General features: G+C 34.5%; 1 protein-coding gene and 1 pseudogene across 1 annotated transcript in view; both read left to right on the top strand.

The window, feature by feature from the left end:
- AGGF1 (angiogenic factor with G-patch and FHA domains 1) overlaps positions 1–16052 on the top strand; it is a 32025-nt gene that overhangs the window by 12871 nt on the left and 3102 nt on the right. Inside the window, exons 7-13 of the mRNA XM_012738339.3 lie at positions 958–1069; positions 1479–1530; positions 4061–4162; positions 4852–5017; positions 6780–6862; positions 12045–12172; positions 14502–14601. Coding sequence (XP_012593793.2) covers positions 958–1069; positions 1479–1530; positions 4061–4162; positions 4852–5017; positions 6780–6862; positions 12045–12172; positions 14502–14601 — 743 coding nt within the window. The remainder of the gene's footprint in view (positions 1–957; positions 1070–1478; positions 1531–4060; positions 4163–4851; positions 5018–6779; positions 6863–12044; positions 12173–14501; positions 14602–16052) is intronic.
- LOC142873771 (major facilitator superfamily domain-containing protein 8 pseudogene) lies at positions 9062–12034 on the top strand (annotated as a pseudogene).

The following is a 16052-nucleotide window of genomic DNA, read 5'->3' on the forward strand; positions in this document are numbered from 1 at the left end:
CCTGGATCAGTAGAACATAAAACCAAGCTACCTACATTCTAATCCTAAAGTGTATATTAAGTCTGTTTTAGTGGGCTAGATATTTGTAGTCTATTTTTGTAACTGAGTGGGAAAAAGCAAGTTGCCTATAAAAAGTGTAGTTCATAAATTTACATAGGTTATGGTAAATCTAATTTTTTTTAATTTGAAGATGTAAAGACACATTTTTAAAACACAAGATTTTATATTACAGCTGACCTTCTATATCTGTGGGTTCCACATCCATGGATTCAACCAACCTCAAATGGGAAATATTTAGGAAAACAAATGGATAATTGTGTCTGTACTGAACATGTACAGACTTTTTTTCTTGTTATTCTTTTAATAATACAACTATTTACATAACATTTACATTGTATTAGGTATTATAAATAATGTAGAGATGATTTAAAGTATATGGGAGGATGTACATAGGTTATATGCAAATATGCACCATTTTATACAAGGCACTTGAGCATCTGTGGATTTTGGTATCTGTAGGTGGGTCCTGGAATCAATTCCTCACAAATACCAAGGGACAACTGTATAGTATATAAATTTATTTTGTTCTTTTGTTCTCAGTGGAATTTCTCTTTTTTTAAAAAACAGTGGACCCAATTTTTCTAACTTAAAATAATTTGAAAATTTGTTTGGGATATTTTCAAATTCCAAGAACTTAAAAAGGAGAGAGTTTATTATTTTATAACTGTGATAGATGCTAAATATGCTGCATACCTTTATGTTGGTTACTTTAATAATAATGTTACACCTTACTCATTGCTATATGATATATAGCAGCAGAACTTTGAGAAGCTTGGTTTAGTCAGGATTAAGATTTTCAACCATTATATTTTGTTTTATGGGTACCTCCTAGGTATCCCTATGAAATTTTTTTTCATAGCATTTAAATTAATGTTGACCCACTTTTTTCCTTGGCAGATGAAGAAAAAATTTGGCCCCCATGTATTAGAGTAATTGTTATTAGATCACCAGTGTTGCAGACAGGATCACTTTTTATCATTACTGCTGTAAACCCTGCTACAATTGGAAGGTAAAAATGGTTAATATTATTCTATCATTCTTTCATTTATTTCAAAAAGGCTTTAATGAGTATGTATTGTATGTCAAACATTGTTCTGTGAGCTCTGGATACAAAGAGGTCTAAGACAAGATCTCTACCCAAAGAAAGCACAGTATGAAGGAAAAAAACACATGTAAACAAATAATAATTGTGTGAAAGCTCAGGAAATCTAGAGTAGCAGTAAGGAAACTGGATAATCTATAACCAGGAGACTTGCTGCAATAGACTTGCATTTTAACATTGTCTATTTTTAAAAATTCTTTCCATGTCACTCTGTAAGTGCTGCATTTATATAATATGCTTCTTTGTTTCTTGGCCTTTGGCTAAGATCAAGTATATAATATACTTCAAAAATTATTAAAGATGCTTTACTTTGCAGAGAAAAAGATATGGAGCATACTCTCCGAATCCCTGAAGTTGGCGTCAGTAAGGTAAGCTCTTCATTTTTGAAATATAGTCTCCCAGATGTAATTTGTAAAACCATCATTACAGGAGAGAGCTTATGGTTTCTCCATTTCATAGGAAGGCTAACATTCAGTGTAATAATGGTAATGAAGGCAGTGCAGATTTTCCTTATTACCATGTTGGAGAAAATAATTCTTTGTCATACTTTGAATAAACTAAATTATGTTTATTTTTTTAAACAGTTTATTTTTTTTAACAGGAGTAGAAAATGTAGATTAATCTTAGTATTTAAGTAGTACCTATTTAATAAATATTTATATAGTGAAATAAATATTCTACATTTTATGGCAGTTCAAAAATGAATCATAACTGGGCTCAAGCTTCTTTAGTAGGTGGTTACTTTGAGCCCAGAGTATTTTACAACCCAAGAATGGTCTGTCTTGTACCACCCAAGGATCTTGTTTACAGCTTTTCCTAATTGAGCCTCTCATGGTTTCAGAAAAAAGAACAGTTGAGTTTTCAAAATAAACAGTAGAAATAGAATTGCAACTTAATTACTAAGTTAAAAAAAAACCCAAAACAAAAGGTTTAGCTACTGAGACTCTTTATAGTAAATATTTATCTTTTTCTTTAGTCTGTTTGCTGTGTTTTTCTTCCTCCTCTTTCCTTTTTTTTTCTTTTTTGGCCTTTATAATTCCTATTTTGTTTCTATTAAGTGGACTATAATATGGAATTAAAGTAGATTTTAAGTGATTTTTGGTTATTTGTTTCCCATTATTGATTTGAAAGTCTAGTTTCTTTCATTTTTTGGGACTGATTCAGAGGGAGGAAAATCCTTATTATATTGACGCTATCCAAATTATCTTGCTTTTTTACTTTTACTATGAGCCCTGATTCTCCTGCTTTCAAAGAAAACCCAGTCTTGTAACTTACATAACAAAGAAGTCCTTCCTATCTAAAATATAGGTGGTTTTCTGGTGGCATTTTTGTTTTTTCTTTCTTTTAAACTAACATCCATCCACTAGTGGAGTAGTGGTGAAATTTGCTCTATCAAACATATTGTTGTCACACATAAAAAATGTTTTAAAAATCACCTCATATTAATATTAGGGGGAAAAAACAAATATTTAACCACTGTATAGAAGACTTTCTGAGTTTAAAGACATGATAAAAATCACAAAGGACAAAATAATTTTGACTAAGTTTGATGCTCTTTATATGTTAAATAATAAAAGAGAGAGTAGGACAGTCACAACAAATAGGACAAAATATATATCCTCTGCATTTTAAAAGCTTTTGCAAATTTAATATTTCAAACCCCACTATGACCTCAATAGGTAAGTGAGCAAAGGATATAAATAGGATATTCACAATGAAGGAAATACGGTTATTCTATTAAAAGCCATTCAATCTTTCTAATCTGAGAAAAACAAATGAAGCCAAAGTGTTAGTTTTTATACCTCATATTTCTTAAATATTACTTCTGTTGGGAGCATAATTTAGAACAGCTTTTTGTAATAGAGTTTGGTAATATCGAAAGATTTGAAACTTTTAATCCTTTTATTATTCTAAATTCAGCTGGAAAAAATATACAAAGGATGCAAACAAACTTTACAAAAGATGAAAACCCAAATGGCTAATAAAATATAAGTTTTCAGTAGCAATCAGGGAAATGCAAATTAAAATCACAACCATAAGACTTTATGTCACACCTCTTAGGCTAGCAAAAATTAAAAATTTTGACAATATCACATTTGGTTAAGGATATATTAGAGCAACAAGAATTCTCATAGACTGCTGGTACAACCACTTTGAAAAACAATATGTCAGTAACTAGTAAAATTTAACATTTGCATGCTGTGATTTAGTGATTCCATTCCTAAGTGTATACCCCAGAGCAACACTTGAATTTTGTACATAAAAAGATTGCATGTACAAGAAGGTTCATAGCAACATGTTTTCAAACAGTAAAATCTTGGAAAAAACTAGGATGTCCATTATGAGAAGAATAGATAGATTATGGTATATCCATACCATGGATTACCATTCAGCAACTAGGTGAACCTCATGCCTTAATGTTAAATCAAAAAAACAAAATAAGAGAAATATATGAACAAAGTGCTATGGAATAAGGAGGGAATAATGATTAGTCCTAAGTATTGAAGATCTGGAAAATTTCTCAGAGAATGTAGCCTTGAGTGTTTCAAATCATGTTTTATATAAAGACTTTTTAATGTTATGGACAAATACTGATATTAGGTAAAAAATTTCAAATTGTGTAATGTAGTATAATCTTTATATTAAAAAAATAGAAGAGGTAGGATATATACTAAATTAGTAATGGTAATTAAAGGTAGAATTAGAGATAATTTTTTCTTCTATAGCCTTACTATTACTACCAGAAGCATGTAATAATTTGTATTCAAAAAAAGTATTAAAAATATTAAAAGTTAAGTTATCAGAGGCTAAAGTTCACATCATATCATAGAGAAATTGTTATCCATAGATTTTTAAAAAGTATAGTACTTTATAATTGCTTGATTTTTGTTTTCTAAGTTTCACGCAGAAATTTATTTTGACCATGATTTACAAAGTTATGTCCTTGTGGATCAAGGCAGTCAAAATGGCACAATTGTTAATGGAAAACAGATTCTTCAGGTGAGTGTATATGTATTAATTACCTGCACATTATTTTTAAAACTGAAATGAAATTTTTATTCCTGAAGGCTATAGTTATAGGTATTATTTGGTTCAGGTTAGAGTCAAGCCCAAATGTGTTATTTGGAAAAGAATTCCCAGAAACATCTAAAAAAGTATATAATCAGGATACTTGGCTATTAAGTTTTGACTTCTAGTTATATATCTATGTCTTATTTTTAGATATGAATGCATCGTAAAGCCATTCAGAATAAATGTTCTTATATCAACTTTAGAGGTCCTCCTTCTTTTTTAAAAAATTGTCTTAATGGAATTGTTGCTAAACTGGAAACTCCTTGAAAGCAGGGGCTATGTCTGTCCAGTTAATGCTTATTATCCCCAGCACATAGCAAAGGGTATGGCATATAATAAGAAAATATATGGGAAGGAGGGGAGAGAGGGAAAAGAGGAGGTAAGGACAGAGGCCTTAGTCTTATAAGTTGCTTGGTTCAGCTATCTTCTCCATTAATAGAACTTTTTTATGCGTCATCTCTCAAGTTGAGGAAATGGGTACATGTGTGTATATATGTGTTTCTGTCTCATTGAGAACCATTTCAAATATGTTTTAGAAATTATGAGACATTACTTACAGTAGACATAAAATAACCAACTATTTTTGATTTCTGTTTTGTAAACTTTTTCATTTCTAGCCCAAAACTAAATGTGACCCTTATGTACTTGAGCATGGAGATGAAGTGAAAATTGGAGAAACCGTATTATCCTTTCACATTCACCCTGGCAGTGATACCTGTGATGGCTGTGAACCAGGGCAGGTCAGAGCTCACCTTCGCCTTGATAAGAAAGATGAATCTTTTGGTATGTGAATTATGTGTTACATATTGGTATGATAACTTTTTGCTTTAATTCTGTGAGTGTTTTAAAAAAGTATCAGTCAGCTGTTGGCTTCTTATCTAATTGATGTGATACCATATTGAGATATATTTATACAAAGCCATCAGCCTTGGATATAATTGATATAATAATGGATGGAGATGTATTTATATTTCAGTAAATATTATCAAGTGAGACTTAAGAAATAACTTATATTGAAATTTCAGACCTAGTCTTATAAATTATGATTGTAGTTGATTTTTCTATGTAGTAATTTAGCTAGGTGATGTTGTGGCATTAGGTTGCTTTCTGACCAGAAAAGAGACTGATTAGCTCTGTTTTAGAAGCTTTTGAAGCAGACTGCAGTGGTAGCTAAATGTCCTTCAAGAATAATTATACTTGAAAATTGCCAAGAGAGTAGATTTTAAGTGTTCTCACCACAAAAAAAATGACAAATATGTGAGATAATGCATATGTTAATTACCTTGATTTAGCCAGTTCACAATGTATACATATATCAAAATATCATGTTATATACCATCTATACATTTTTTACATATATACAATTTACATATATATAATTTGTATTTTACATATATGCTGTTTTTGACAATTAAAATAAATAATTTTAAAAGTAATTGTGACATAATTATAATAAAGATTGATTTCCTTTTAACTTCTGTTTACTGGTATGAAAACAGTCATCCACAGTTAAACCCTAGCATATAATATTAACATAGAAAATGATAGGCCAAGGCATTAAGGGTTATTGGTTAATGTTTTCTGTCCTATTGATTGTTCGTGTTGGTATATTGTGTGTATGTACCATTATTTTTTATAACAACACTGTAGGATATTGCTGTTATGCTTTAAACCCACCCATCTAAAGCTCCTAACACTTAGATACTTTAAACTAGTAAGAGGTAATCTTTTTTTCACATTAATTTTTCCCTCAGATGCCCAGTGTGCATTTTCATTATTTACTTTTTATTTTCTGATACTAATTTAAAAACGAACATGTCACATTATACAATAACATGAATTTTGGATTCTGCAATTTTTATTTTGCACATGCCTATATTCCTTTGGAAAATTTACTTAATATTTCTGCATTTGAGATTCTGTTATAATAATCATAATGAAAAATTGAGGTGTTCATTGTTCATTTTGGTATCTATACTGTAATCTTCCTATATTACTTTCTAAGTATGTTTATTTACCAAAATATTGAAAGAACATCATCATAACCCAGGATCCTTATATCTGAGTCTTGAAACCCCTGGGCCGCAGACTAGTACTAGCCCATGGCCTATTAGGAACTGGGCTGCACAGCAGGAGGTGAGTGAGCAAGCCAGAGAAGCTTCATCTGGATTTACAGCTGCTCCCCATTGTTCTCCTCACTGCCTGAGCTCTACCATCTGTCAGATCAGCAGTGGCATTCTCACAGGAGCGTGAACCCTACTGTAAACTACCCATTTGAGGGATCTAGGTTACACGCTCCTTGTGAGAATTTGTCCGAAACCATATCCGTCCCCACTTACCTCTCCCATCTGTGGAAAAATTGTCTTCCATGAAACTAGCCCCTCGTGCCAAAAAGGTTGGGGACCCCTGCTTTATATTAATGTTTATTTCAACTCTGGTTAATCTGAATGGGTTACTATTAGTATTTTATTAATTAAATATCATTAGTATTCTCTACAAGTCAGATCTAATGGATTTTTTTTTAACCAAACTTTTTTCCTTTTAGTTGGTCCAACATTAACTAAGGAGGAAAAAGAGTTGGAAAGAAGAAAAGAATTAAAAAAAATAAGAGTAAAATATGGTCTACAGGTAAGGATGTTAAATATTGTTTCAAGTATTAAGCTGTATATCTGAGTTTGAGTTAAAAATGCCTTTAGATATGCTGAGTATATTTTATATATAAATAAAGTGACTTAGTATGATTTTGAAATTTGTGTAGTTTCTATTGTTTATTGTTCTGATATTGATAACCTAAGAAACTGCTGAGGTTGCAGTAAAAAAATGGATAATAATAGCCAACATTTGAATAGCAATTTCTGGTTTTCAAAAAAATTGCACTAAGATGCCATTCAAGTAGCTGGATACAGTGGTATGTGTTGGGAAGATCACTTCCTAACACTTAACTCTTTGAAAGGCTGAGGTGGGAAGATCACTTGAAGCCGGGATAGAGGCTGCAATGAGCTATGGTTTTGCCTATGAATAGCCACTGCATTCTAGCCAGGGCAACATAGAAAGACTGTATCTCGGGGGAAAAAAAGATGCCATTGAAGAACATAGTTAGAGGACTAACACTTCTGATTTCAAGACCTATTATAAACTGCAGGATTAAGACAAGTATCATATTGGCATAAAGATAAACAAATGAGGCTGGGCGCAGTGGCTTACGCCTGTAATCCTAGCACTCTGGGAGGCTGAGGCGGGAGGATCACTCATGGTCAGGAGTTCGAAACCAGCCTGAGCAAGAGCAAGACCCCATCTCTACTAAAAATAGAAATTAATTGGCCAACTAAAAATATATATAAAAAATTAGCTGGGCATAGTGGCACATGCCTGTAGTCCCAGCTACTCAGGAGGCTGAGGCAGGAGGATTGCTTGAGGAGTTTGAGGTTGCTTTGAGTTAGGCCGATGCCATGACACTCTGCCTAGGCAGTAGAGTGAGACTCTCTCTCAAAAAAAAAAAAAAAAAAAAAGATAAACAAATGAATGGAACAAAATAATGAGTCCAGAAATAGAGCCATATATACACATATATGGACAACAACTGGTTTTCAACAAAGATGTGAAGGCAGTTTGATGGAGAAAAGGTGATCTTTTCTAGCAAATGGTTCTTGAATAATTGGATATCCATATGTAAAACAGCATTTTGTATTATATACAAAAATGAACTGAAAATGGATCATAGCTATAAATGTAAAACCTAAAACTATAAAATTCCTAGGAACCTTTTTTAAAAAATGGCAGAGATTTCTAAAATATCTTTAAAAATAGCAGAGATTTCTAAAATATCAAAAGCTTTGCACTTCCACAAAATTAAAAACTTTTGCTCTTCCAAAGACACTTTTTTTTTTTTTTTTTTTTGAGACAGAGTCTCGCTTTCTTGCCTAGGCCAGAGTGAGTGGCATGGCGTCAGCCTAGCTCACAGCAACCTCAAACTCCTGGGCTCAAGCAATCCTCCTGCCTCAGCCTCCCGAGTAGCTGGGACTACAGGCACGAGCCACCATGCCCGGCTGATTTTTATATTACATATATTAGTTGGCCAATTAATTTCTTTCTATTTTTATGGTAGAGACGGGGTCTCGCTCAGGCTGGTTTTGAACTCCTGACCTTGAGCAATCCGCCCGCCTCGGCCTCCCAGAGTGCTAGGATTACAGGCGTGAGCCACCGCGCCCGGCCCCAAAGACACTTTTAAGAGGATGAAAAGACAAGCCTCAGACTGGGAAAAATATTTGTAAATTATATATCTGATAAAAGACATATCCAGAATACATAAAACCCTCAAAACTCAATAATAAGAAAAGAACTCAATTAAAAACTGGGCAGAAGATTTGAATAGACATTCCACCACAGAAGATCGACAGATGGCAAATAAACACATGAAAAGTTGTTTCCTATCACCAGTCTTTAGAGAAATGTAAATTAAAATCACAGTTAGATACCAGAGTGAGATACCAGTATTATTAGAATGGCTAAAAATTTAAAAACTGACTATAACAAGTGTTAGAAGGGATGCAGAGGAACTGGAATGCACATTGCTGGTGGGTATGTAAAATGGTACAGTTGCTTTGGAAAACAGTTTCGTAGTATCTTAAAAAGTTAAATGTACACCTATCATATGATTCAGCCGTTTCATTTCAAGATTTTATACAGGAGAAATGCAAATATATGTTCATACAAGGACTAGTAAGCAAATGTTCATAGCTGTTTTTTGGGGTTTTTTTGCAATAGCTAAAAACGGGGAAGAACTTAAATGTCCATCATATATGGATAAGCAAACAATAATATATCCATATGGTGAAATACCATTTAGCAATTAAAAAGCAGGAACTATTAATAAGGTACAACGTGGATGAATCTCAAAATAATTATGTTGGTACAATTAGTAAGGTACAACGTGGATGAATATCAAAATAATTATGTTGAGTGAAAGAAGCCAGACAAAACGAGTATATATACTATGCTTCCACTTGTGGAGCAAGTTCACTGTGCACTGGTTTCCAACTTGTCTGAGTTCTGTGAGATAGAACACATTCATATGCAACATGAAGCAGATTTATTACTTACAGATAGGCAGCAATGGACAACAGAAGCCTAGGATTCATTGTGAACTAGTCTGGCTGCCTTCTGGACAGATGGAATCTTGACTGTGTGCCCATTGGCACAGCAGATGAAGGACCCTGGAAAACAGCTTACCTTAGGTTACATACCTGGGGGCCACGTAACTCACCGGACTAAGATGTTGAAGGACATCCTGTTTCTAGGTGAGGACTACAACAGAGCCCTGGCTGTTCCAGCTAGTCCCTCCTTATCTGAGGATATTGCATTCCAGCATATGCTACAGTTATTTTTGAGAACTACAAGTAAGAAAGGGGAGAACTGTCTCATACCATTTATATAAACTTATAGGAAATAAAACTTGCTGCTCTTGGAATTGATGCAGTTGTTATCCTCTTGCGGGTTAAATTACTTTCCAAAAAGATTGGTGAGCATGCCATTCTACTGGGAGGACTCATCGTTGTCTGGGTTGGCTTCTTTATCTTGTTACCTTGGGGAAATCAATTTCCCAAAATACAGTGGGAAGATTTACATAATAATTCAATCCCTAATACTACATTTGGGGAAATTATTATTGGTCTTTGGAATTCTCCAAGAGAAGATCACAATGAAAGACCAACTGGTTACCCAGTTGAATAAGTGTGATGCCTCTATACCCCAGTGATTCATCTGGCCCAGTTCCTCACATCAGCTGTGCTAATTGGAATAGGCTATCCAGTTTGCATCCTTATGTCCTATACATTATATTAAAAAATTCTAGGACCAAAACCTCAGGGTGTGTACAGGGGCTGGTTAACAGCTTCTGGAAGTGGAGCACGGATTCTCTGGCCCATGTTCATCAGCCAAGTGTATGCTCACTGGGGACCACGGTGGGCATTCAGCCTTGTGTGTGGAATGGTGGTGTTCACCATCGCACTCCTGGGAGTGGTTTACAAAAGACTTACTGCTTTTTCCATAAGATATGGGAGGATTCAAGAGTAAACTAGCTAAGACTGTGATGGAAAGTATTAATATTTGCTGTGTGGCACTTTCAAGTCTAAGGTTCTGTTAGACAATTGCCATGAGCCAGCCAGTCTCCAAAAGTCAGGCTGTGAATATTGCATATATTGAATAACAAGAACATATGTTGAATAATAGAGGGAATTCCACATGTTATTGTGAATAGTAGGTTATATAAAAAATTCTGGATTATAATTTCCTTACCTCAAAAATGAAATATTCTTATAACACCTTTTTGGGGTTGCATGAACTAATGAGTGAATGGATAATGGTCTATAAATGTGAAGTTCTACTCCTAATACAGATGCAGAGGTGTCGTTAAAATAATGAGGGAATATCTATGTAATGGAACCAGAAGGAAAATTCTGTATGAATTAGCTATAACAGAATAAAATTAAAGAAATTTTTTTTACCTAAAAACAAACAAACAAAAAACTAACATATTGTGGCAGAAAGATGATCAGTGGTTACTTGGACATGGAGGAGGAATGATATATAAGGAAGGTCTGGAGGGCTAGATTACAAAGAGGGACAGGGACATTTTGGGGTGAGATGGATATGTTTATTATCATGCTAGTAGTAGTAGTTTCATAGGTATATACTCTTAAGTACATAGGTATATACTCTATAAAGGTATATACTCTTTCATAAAGATGTGGAAAAAGAAGTTGCTGCCAAAAATAATGTATTTTTTACTGCTCGTATTTTACTAAGAGAAATCACAACAGAAAAACAGTCAAGGTAGGCCAATTGAGGAGGAAAATAGAAGACATATAAAGAGAGATGAAAATTTTCTCAAATTTTAACTCAATTTTATCATCTTCTGGGGGAAAAACTCACTAGGGTAGTTAATTTTATATTTTTCTTCTGTTTAAAAGCAAAATTAAGTAAAAACTCTGTAGTACTTCCCTTGAGTTGCTCTCCATTCCCTAGCATGTGTTTGGATGAATATTATTCTTTTTATATAAAGATCAACAGGTAATAACAAAAGGGAAGGGAAGCCTTCTCTGGAGCCCCAAGCTGGGCTGACTGCCTCTTCTTTGTGTCACTGTCACACCTGTATATACCTTTATTGTTGAACCAGTCATAGTGTAGCAGACTAAACATTATGTGTGTCTTCCCTCTGGGATTATAAATTGCTTTATGTTCCATCCCCTAGCATGGAACTTGACATACTCTTTACTCAGTCATTATTGATCAACTGACTGATGAGTCATATAAATGGAGTGGTAAAAGCTATTATTGCCAGAGTAAAAGGATATTTGCCTTTTTTGCATTTTAACAAGTCTTTTTGTATTTTTCCCTTCCAAGACACAGTATCAAACTATTTTAGGTCCTTTGGAATTTTCAATTCTTTAGAGAAAGGGGGAAATGATTTATTTTCTTAACTTCAAGGGTTCTATATTTTTCGTTGAATTCTGGGGTAATTCATATGACCATGTCATATGAACATAGCATTAAGTCAAAATATACTATATTTTCACCATATTATCTTTTTACCATTTATATTTATGTTGTGGTATAACTTGAAATAATATAAAAATTTTAAAGGGGATAGAATATAAATAGCATATCTAATATCACAATCATGTTTCTATTATAGCTTTATTTCATTGTTTATAAAAGCCACATTGAACCACATTTGCTAAGTAAGGCAAATGTATAGACATTGCATTTTTATTTATCAGCTTTCTTCAATGAGTATTTTGTGTTTGTTAAGAATATAGACTATGAAGATGAAAAGGCATTGAAGAATCCAAAATACAAAGATAGAGCTGGAAAACGTAGGGAGCAGATTGGAAGTGAAGGAACCTTCCAAAGAGATGATGCTCCTGCATCTGTTCATTCGTAAGTATTGAATTATAATTGCTTGAAACTTTCTTTGTTCCATAATCACATTCATAGGGTGATCTGACTTACAGGGCTATATATTCTAATTAGTAGCCTTTAAAGGAATGGTTTCAGAATAAGATGAAAACACTAAATTTACTTACACTTTCCTTTAATACTAGAATTCCATATTTCCCAAGAAAATTGCTGAGAATATACTGAGCACATATACTTAAACATTCATGTGTACATAGCTAACATTCTAACCACCGAGTTGAGTGAGTATACTTTTATATACTAGATATCTAAAAGCCTGGGCTCGGAAGAAATTGGTATGAACTGGTATTTTTTATAATTTAACACTCAAATATACGTATTGTTCTTATTGACCCTGAAATATTGTTTTTCTTACTTACTTTGACTCAGTTATTTTCTCTTGGTAAAGGAGTTTTGATATAGATGAAAATGTGATTTTGAGGCCTACAATATGATAATATTTCTGCATTTAATCATATACCAACTAACTTTCTTTTCTTTCTCGGAATATAAATTTTGGGTTCAGTTAAAATTTAAGTCTTACATGTAGAACTGGTAACTAATTATAAAATTTTGATTAAATAACCTGTTTCATTGATTCTAAGATATTGTGATAAGTTTTACAATTATAAATGGTGGCAGTGTTTTCTTAATGGTACATAAAATTACAGTGCATCTTACAATTAATGGAGTCAGCTCCATCAATATAATATTACAAGTTAGATACACTAAGCAACACACATTAGAGTTAAATAAGGTAGAAATAAAAAATGAAACACATTGGTTTGACAATGTTTGGTTTATTGTTATTGAAGAGCTAATTTAGCACATTCTGTAGAACAGAAAAGATGATCTGATAAAACATAAAATTAAAACATCCTTAAATTTGCAAAGTACAAAATCAGGACAAAATGCAGTTAGTAAAAGGTTTTATTTCACTTTATCCTTTTAATTAATGTATAGCATATGTACAGAAAGTACATATATCATAAGTATATAGCTATTAAAGCATGATATAGGATGAAAATTAAAACTAAAAGAAGTAGGCCAGGCGTAGTGGCTCACGCCTATAATCTTAGCACTCTGGGAGGCGGAGGCTGGCGGATCTCTCAAGGTCAGGAGTTTGAGACCAGCCTGAGCAAGAGCAAGACCCCATCTCTACTAAAAATAGAAAGAAATTAATTGGCCAACTTAAAATATATATATATTTTTAAAAAGCTGAGCATGGTGGTGCATGTCTGTAGTCCCAGCTACTTGGGAGACTGAGACAGAAGGATTGCTTGAGCCCAGGAGTTTGAGGTTGCTGTGAGCTAGGCTGATGCCACGGCATTCTCGCCTGGGCAACAGAGTGAGAGTCTGTCTCAAAAAAAAAAAAAACCGGCCGGGCGCGGTGGCTCACGCTTGTAATCCTAGCACTCTGGGAGGCTGAGGCGGGCGGATTGCTCAAGGTCAGGAGTTCAAAACCAGCCTGAGCGAGACCCCGTCTCTACTATAAAAATAGAAAGAAATTAATTGGCTAACTAATATATATATATAAAAAATTAGCCGGGCATGGTGGCTCATGCCTGTAGTCCCAGCAACTCGGGAGGCTGAGGCAGTAGGATTGCTTAAGCCCAGGAGTTTGAGGTTGCTGTGAGCTAGGCTGACGCCACGGCACTCACTCTAGCCTAGGCAAGAAAGCGAGACTCTGTCTCAAAAAAAAAAAAAAAACCTAAAAATGTATATAGTTTAATGATACATCATAAGATTGATACATTGTAGAATATACATTTATTAGACAAGAAATAGAAGATTTCAGTAACCCCAGAAGCCTACCCTCCATGTGGCCCTTCCTAATCACTGTCCCATTGTCATCCCCAGGGGTAATTACCAGCCTGACAGCAGTAGATTAATTTTACTTATTTAAAAATTTTAAATAAATGGAACCACTCAGTGTTTATTTTGTATCTGTATTCTTTTTGTCTTACATTTTATTAGGTATAGTTTATTTTTATTGCTGTGTAATTATCTGTTATATGACTATACTATAGTTTATCCATTTTAACTATTGGTGGACAGACATCTGGATTGTTTCTGATTTGTTGCTATTAGATTTGCTGGAAGAACATTCTTACATATGTCTTTTGATACATATGTACATGTTCTTCAGTTAAGAATAGTATATGTAGGAGTAGAATTTGAGTGCCTTCAACTTTATTAGGTAAGGCCAGCTTTCTAAAGTAGTTGTACCAATTTTTAATTTATGAATTAATTATAAATGTGGCCTAAAACATCTTTTAGAATTTAACTATCCTCTTAATTTTCCTCAAAGTGAAATTACTGATAGCAACAAAGGTCGGAAGATGTTGGAGAAGATGGGTTGGAAAAAAGGAGAGGGACTGGGAAAGGATGGTGGAGGAATGAAAACTCCGGTAAGACTTGTATTTTCTTTCATTCTTACAGCAAACATTAACTGTGTAACATAATGTGCCAGGCATGGCCTTATGTGTTAGGAATAGAGTAGCAAGCAAAACAGACATGATTACTGCCTTTGTGGCGTTCACAATTACCAAATATATATGTGTGCTTTATTTTATATTTTATGTTTTTAGAAAGCCTTGTTTAGAGTTTTTTCCTACATCAAAGCTGGGATAGTAAGTGATGTTTCCTGAGTCAAAAGTTCTTCTGTCTTTTAGTTAGGTTTTTGTTTTTCCTTTATTTTTGAGATAGAGTTTATCTCTCTGTTTTCTGGGCTGTAGTGCAGTGGTATCATTATAGCTCACTGCAACCTCAAATTCCAGGACTCAAGCCATCCTCTTGCTTCAGTCTGTGTAGCTGGGACTACAGGCACACACCACCATGCCTGGCCAATTTTTCTACTTTTGCAGAGACTGGATCTCTTGCTCAGGCTGGTCACAAACTCCTGGCCTCAAGTAGTCCTCCTCCCTCAGCCTCCCAAAGTGCTAGGATTATAGCCAGGAGCCACTGGGCCTGGCCTTTTAGTTGTTTTTAATTACTTCTTTACCTGGTACTGAACATTGCAGGAACAATCACAGTGTTATTTTACAAATAGGCAGATTCTATATTAGCTGGAGAATCTATTAGGTTCAAGAATTAGAGCATGAACATGCATATAGAGAATCATGTTTGGAAAACAAAACAGTTTTAATTCTGTAGTCTCTTAGTTCATAGGAGGTTTTGGTTATATCTCATAAAAACTTTAAAAAGTAACCTGGCCGGGCGCGGTGGCTCACGCCTGTAATCCTAGCTCTCTGGGAGGCCGAGGCGGGCGGATTGCTCAAGGTCAGGAGTTCAAAACCAGCCTGAGTGAGACCCCGTCTCTACTATAAAATAGAAAGAAATTAATTGGCCAACTGATATGTATATAAAAAATTAGCCGGGCATGGTGGCGCATGCCTGTAGTCCCAGCTACTCAGGAGGCTGAGGCAGTAGGATTGCTCGAGCCCAGGAGTTTGAGGTAGCTGTGAGCTAGGCTGACGCCACGGCACTCACTCTAGCCTGGACAACAAAGCGAGACTCTGTCTCAAAAAAAAAAAAAAAGTAACCTGACTACAGAACTTTTATAATAACTACTTGGTACCTAAAGAAATAATAGATCGGCCGGGCGCTGTGGCTCACGCCTGTAATCCTAGCTCTTGGGAGGCCGAGGCGGGCGGATTGCTCAAGGTCAGGAGTTCAAAACCAGCCTGAGCAAGAGCGAGACCCCGTCTCTACTATAAATAGAAAGAAATTAATTGGCCAACTGATATATATATATAAAAAATTAGCCGGGCATGGTGGCACATGCCTGTAGTCCCAGCTACCCGGGAGGCTGAGGCAGAAGGATCACTCGAGCCCAGGAGTTTGAGGTTGCTGTGAGCTA

The sequence above is a fragment of the Microcebus murinus genome, chromosome 11, assembly GCF_040939455.1.
Source record: "Microcebus murinus isolate Inina chromosome 11, M.murinus_Inina_mat1.0, whole genome shotgun sequence".
In the NCBI taxonomy this organism is placed as follows: Eukaryota; Metazoa; Chordata; class Mammalia; order Primates; family Cheirogaleidae; genus Microcebus; species Microcebus murinus.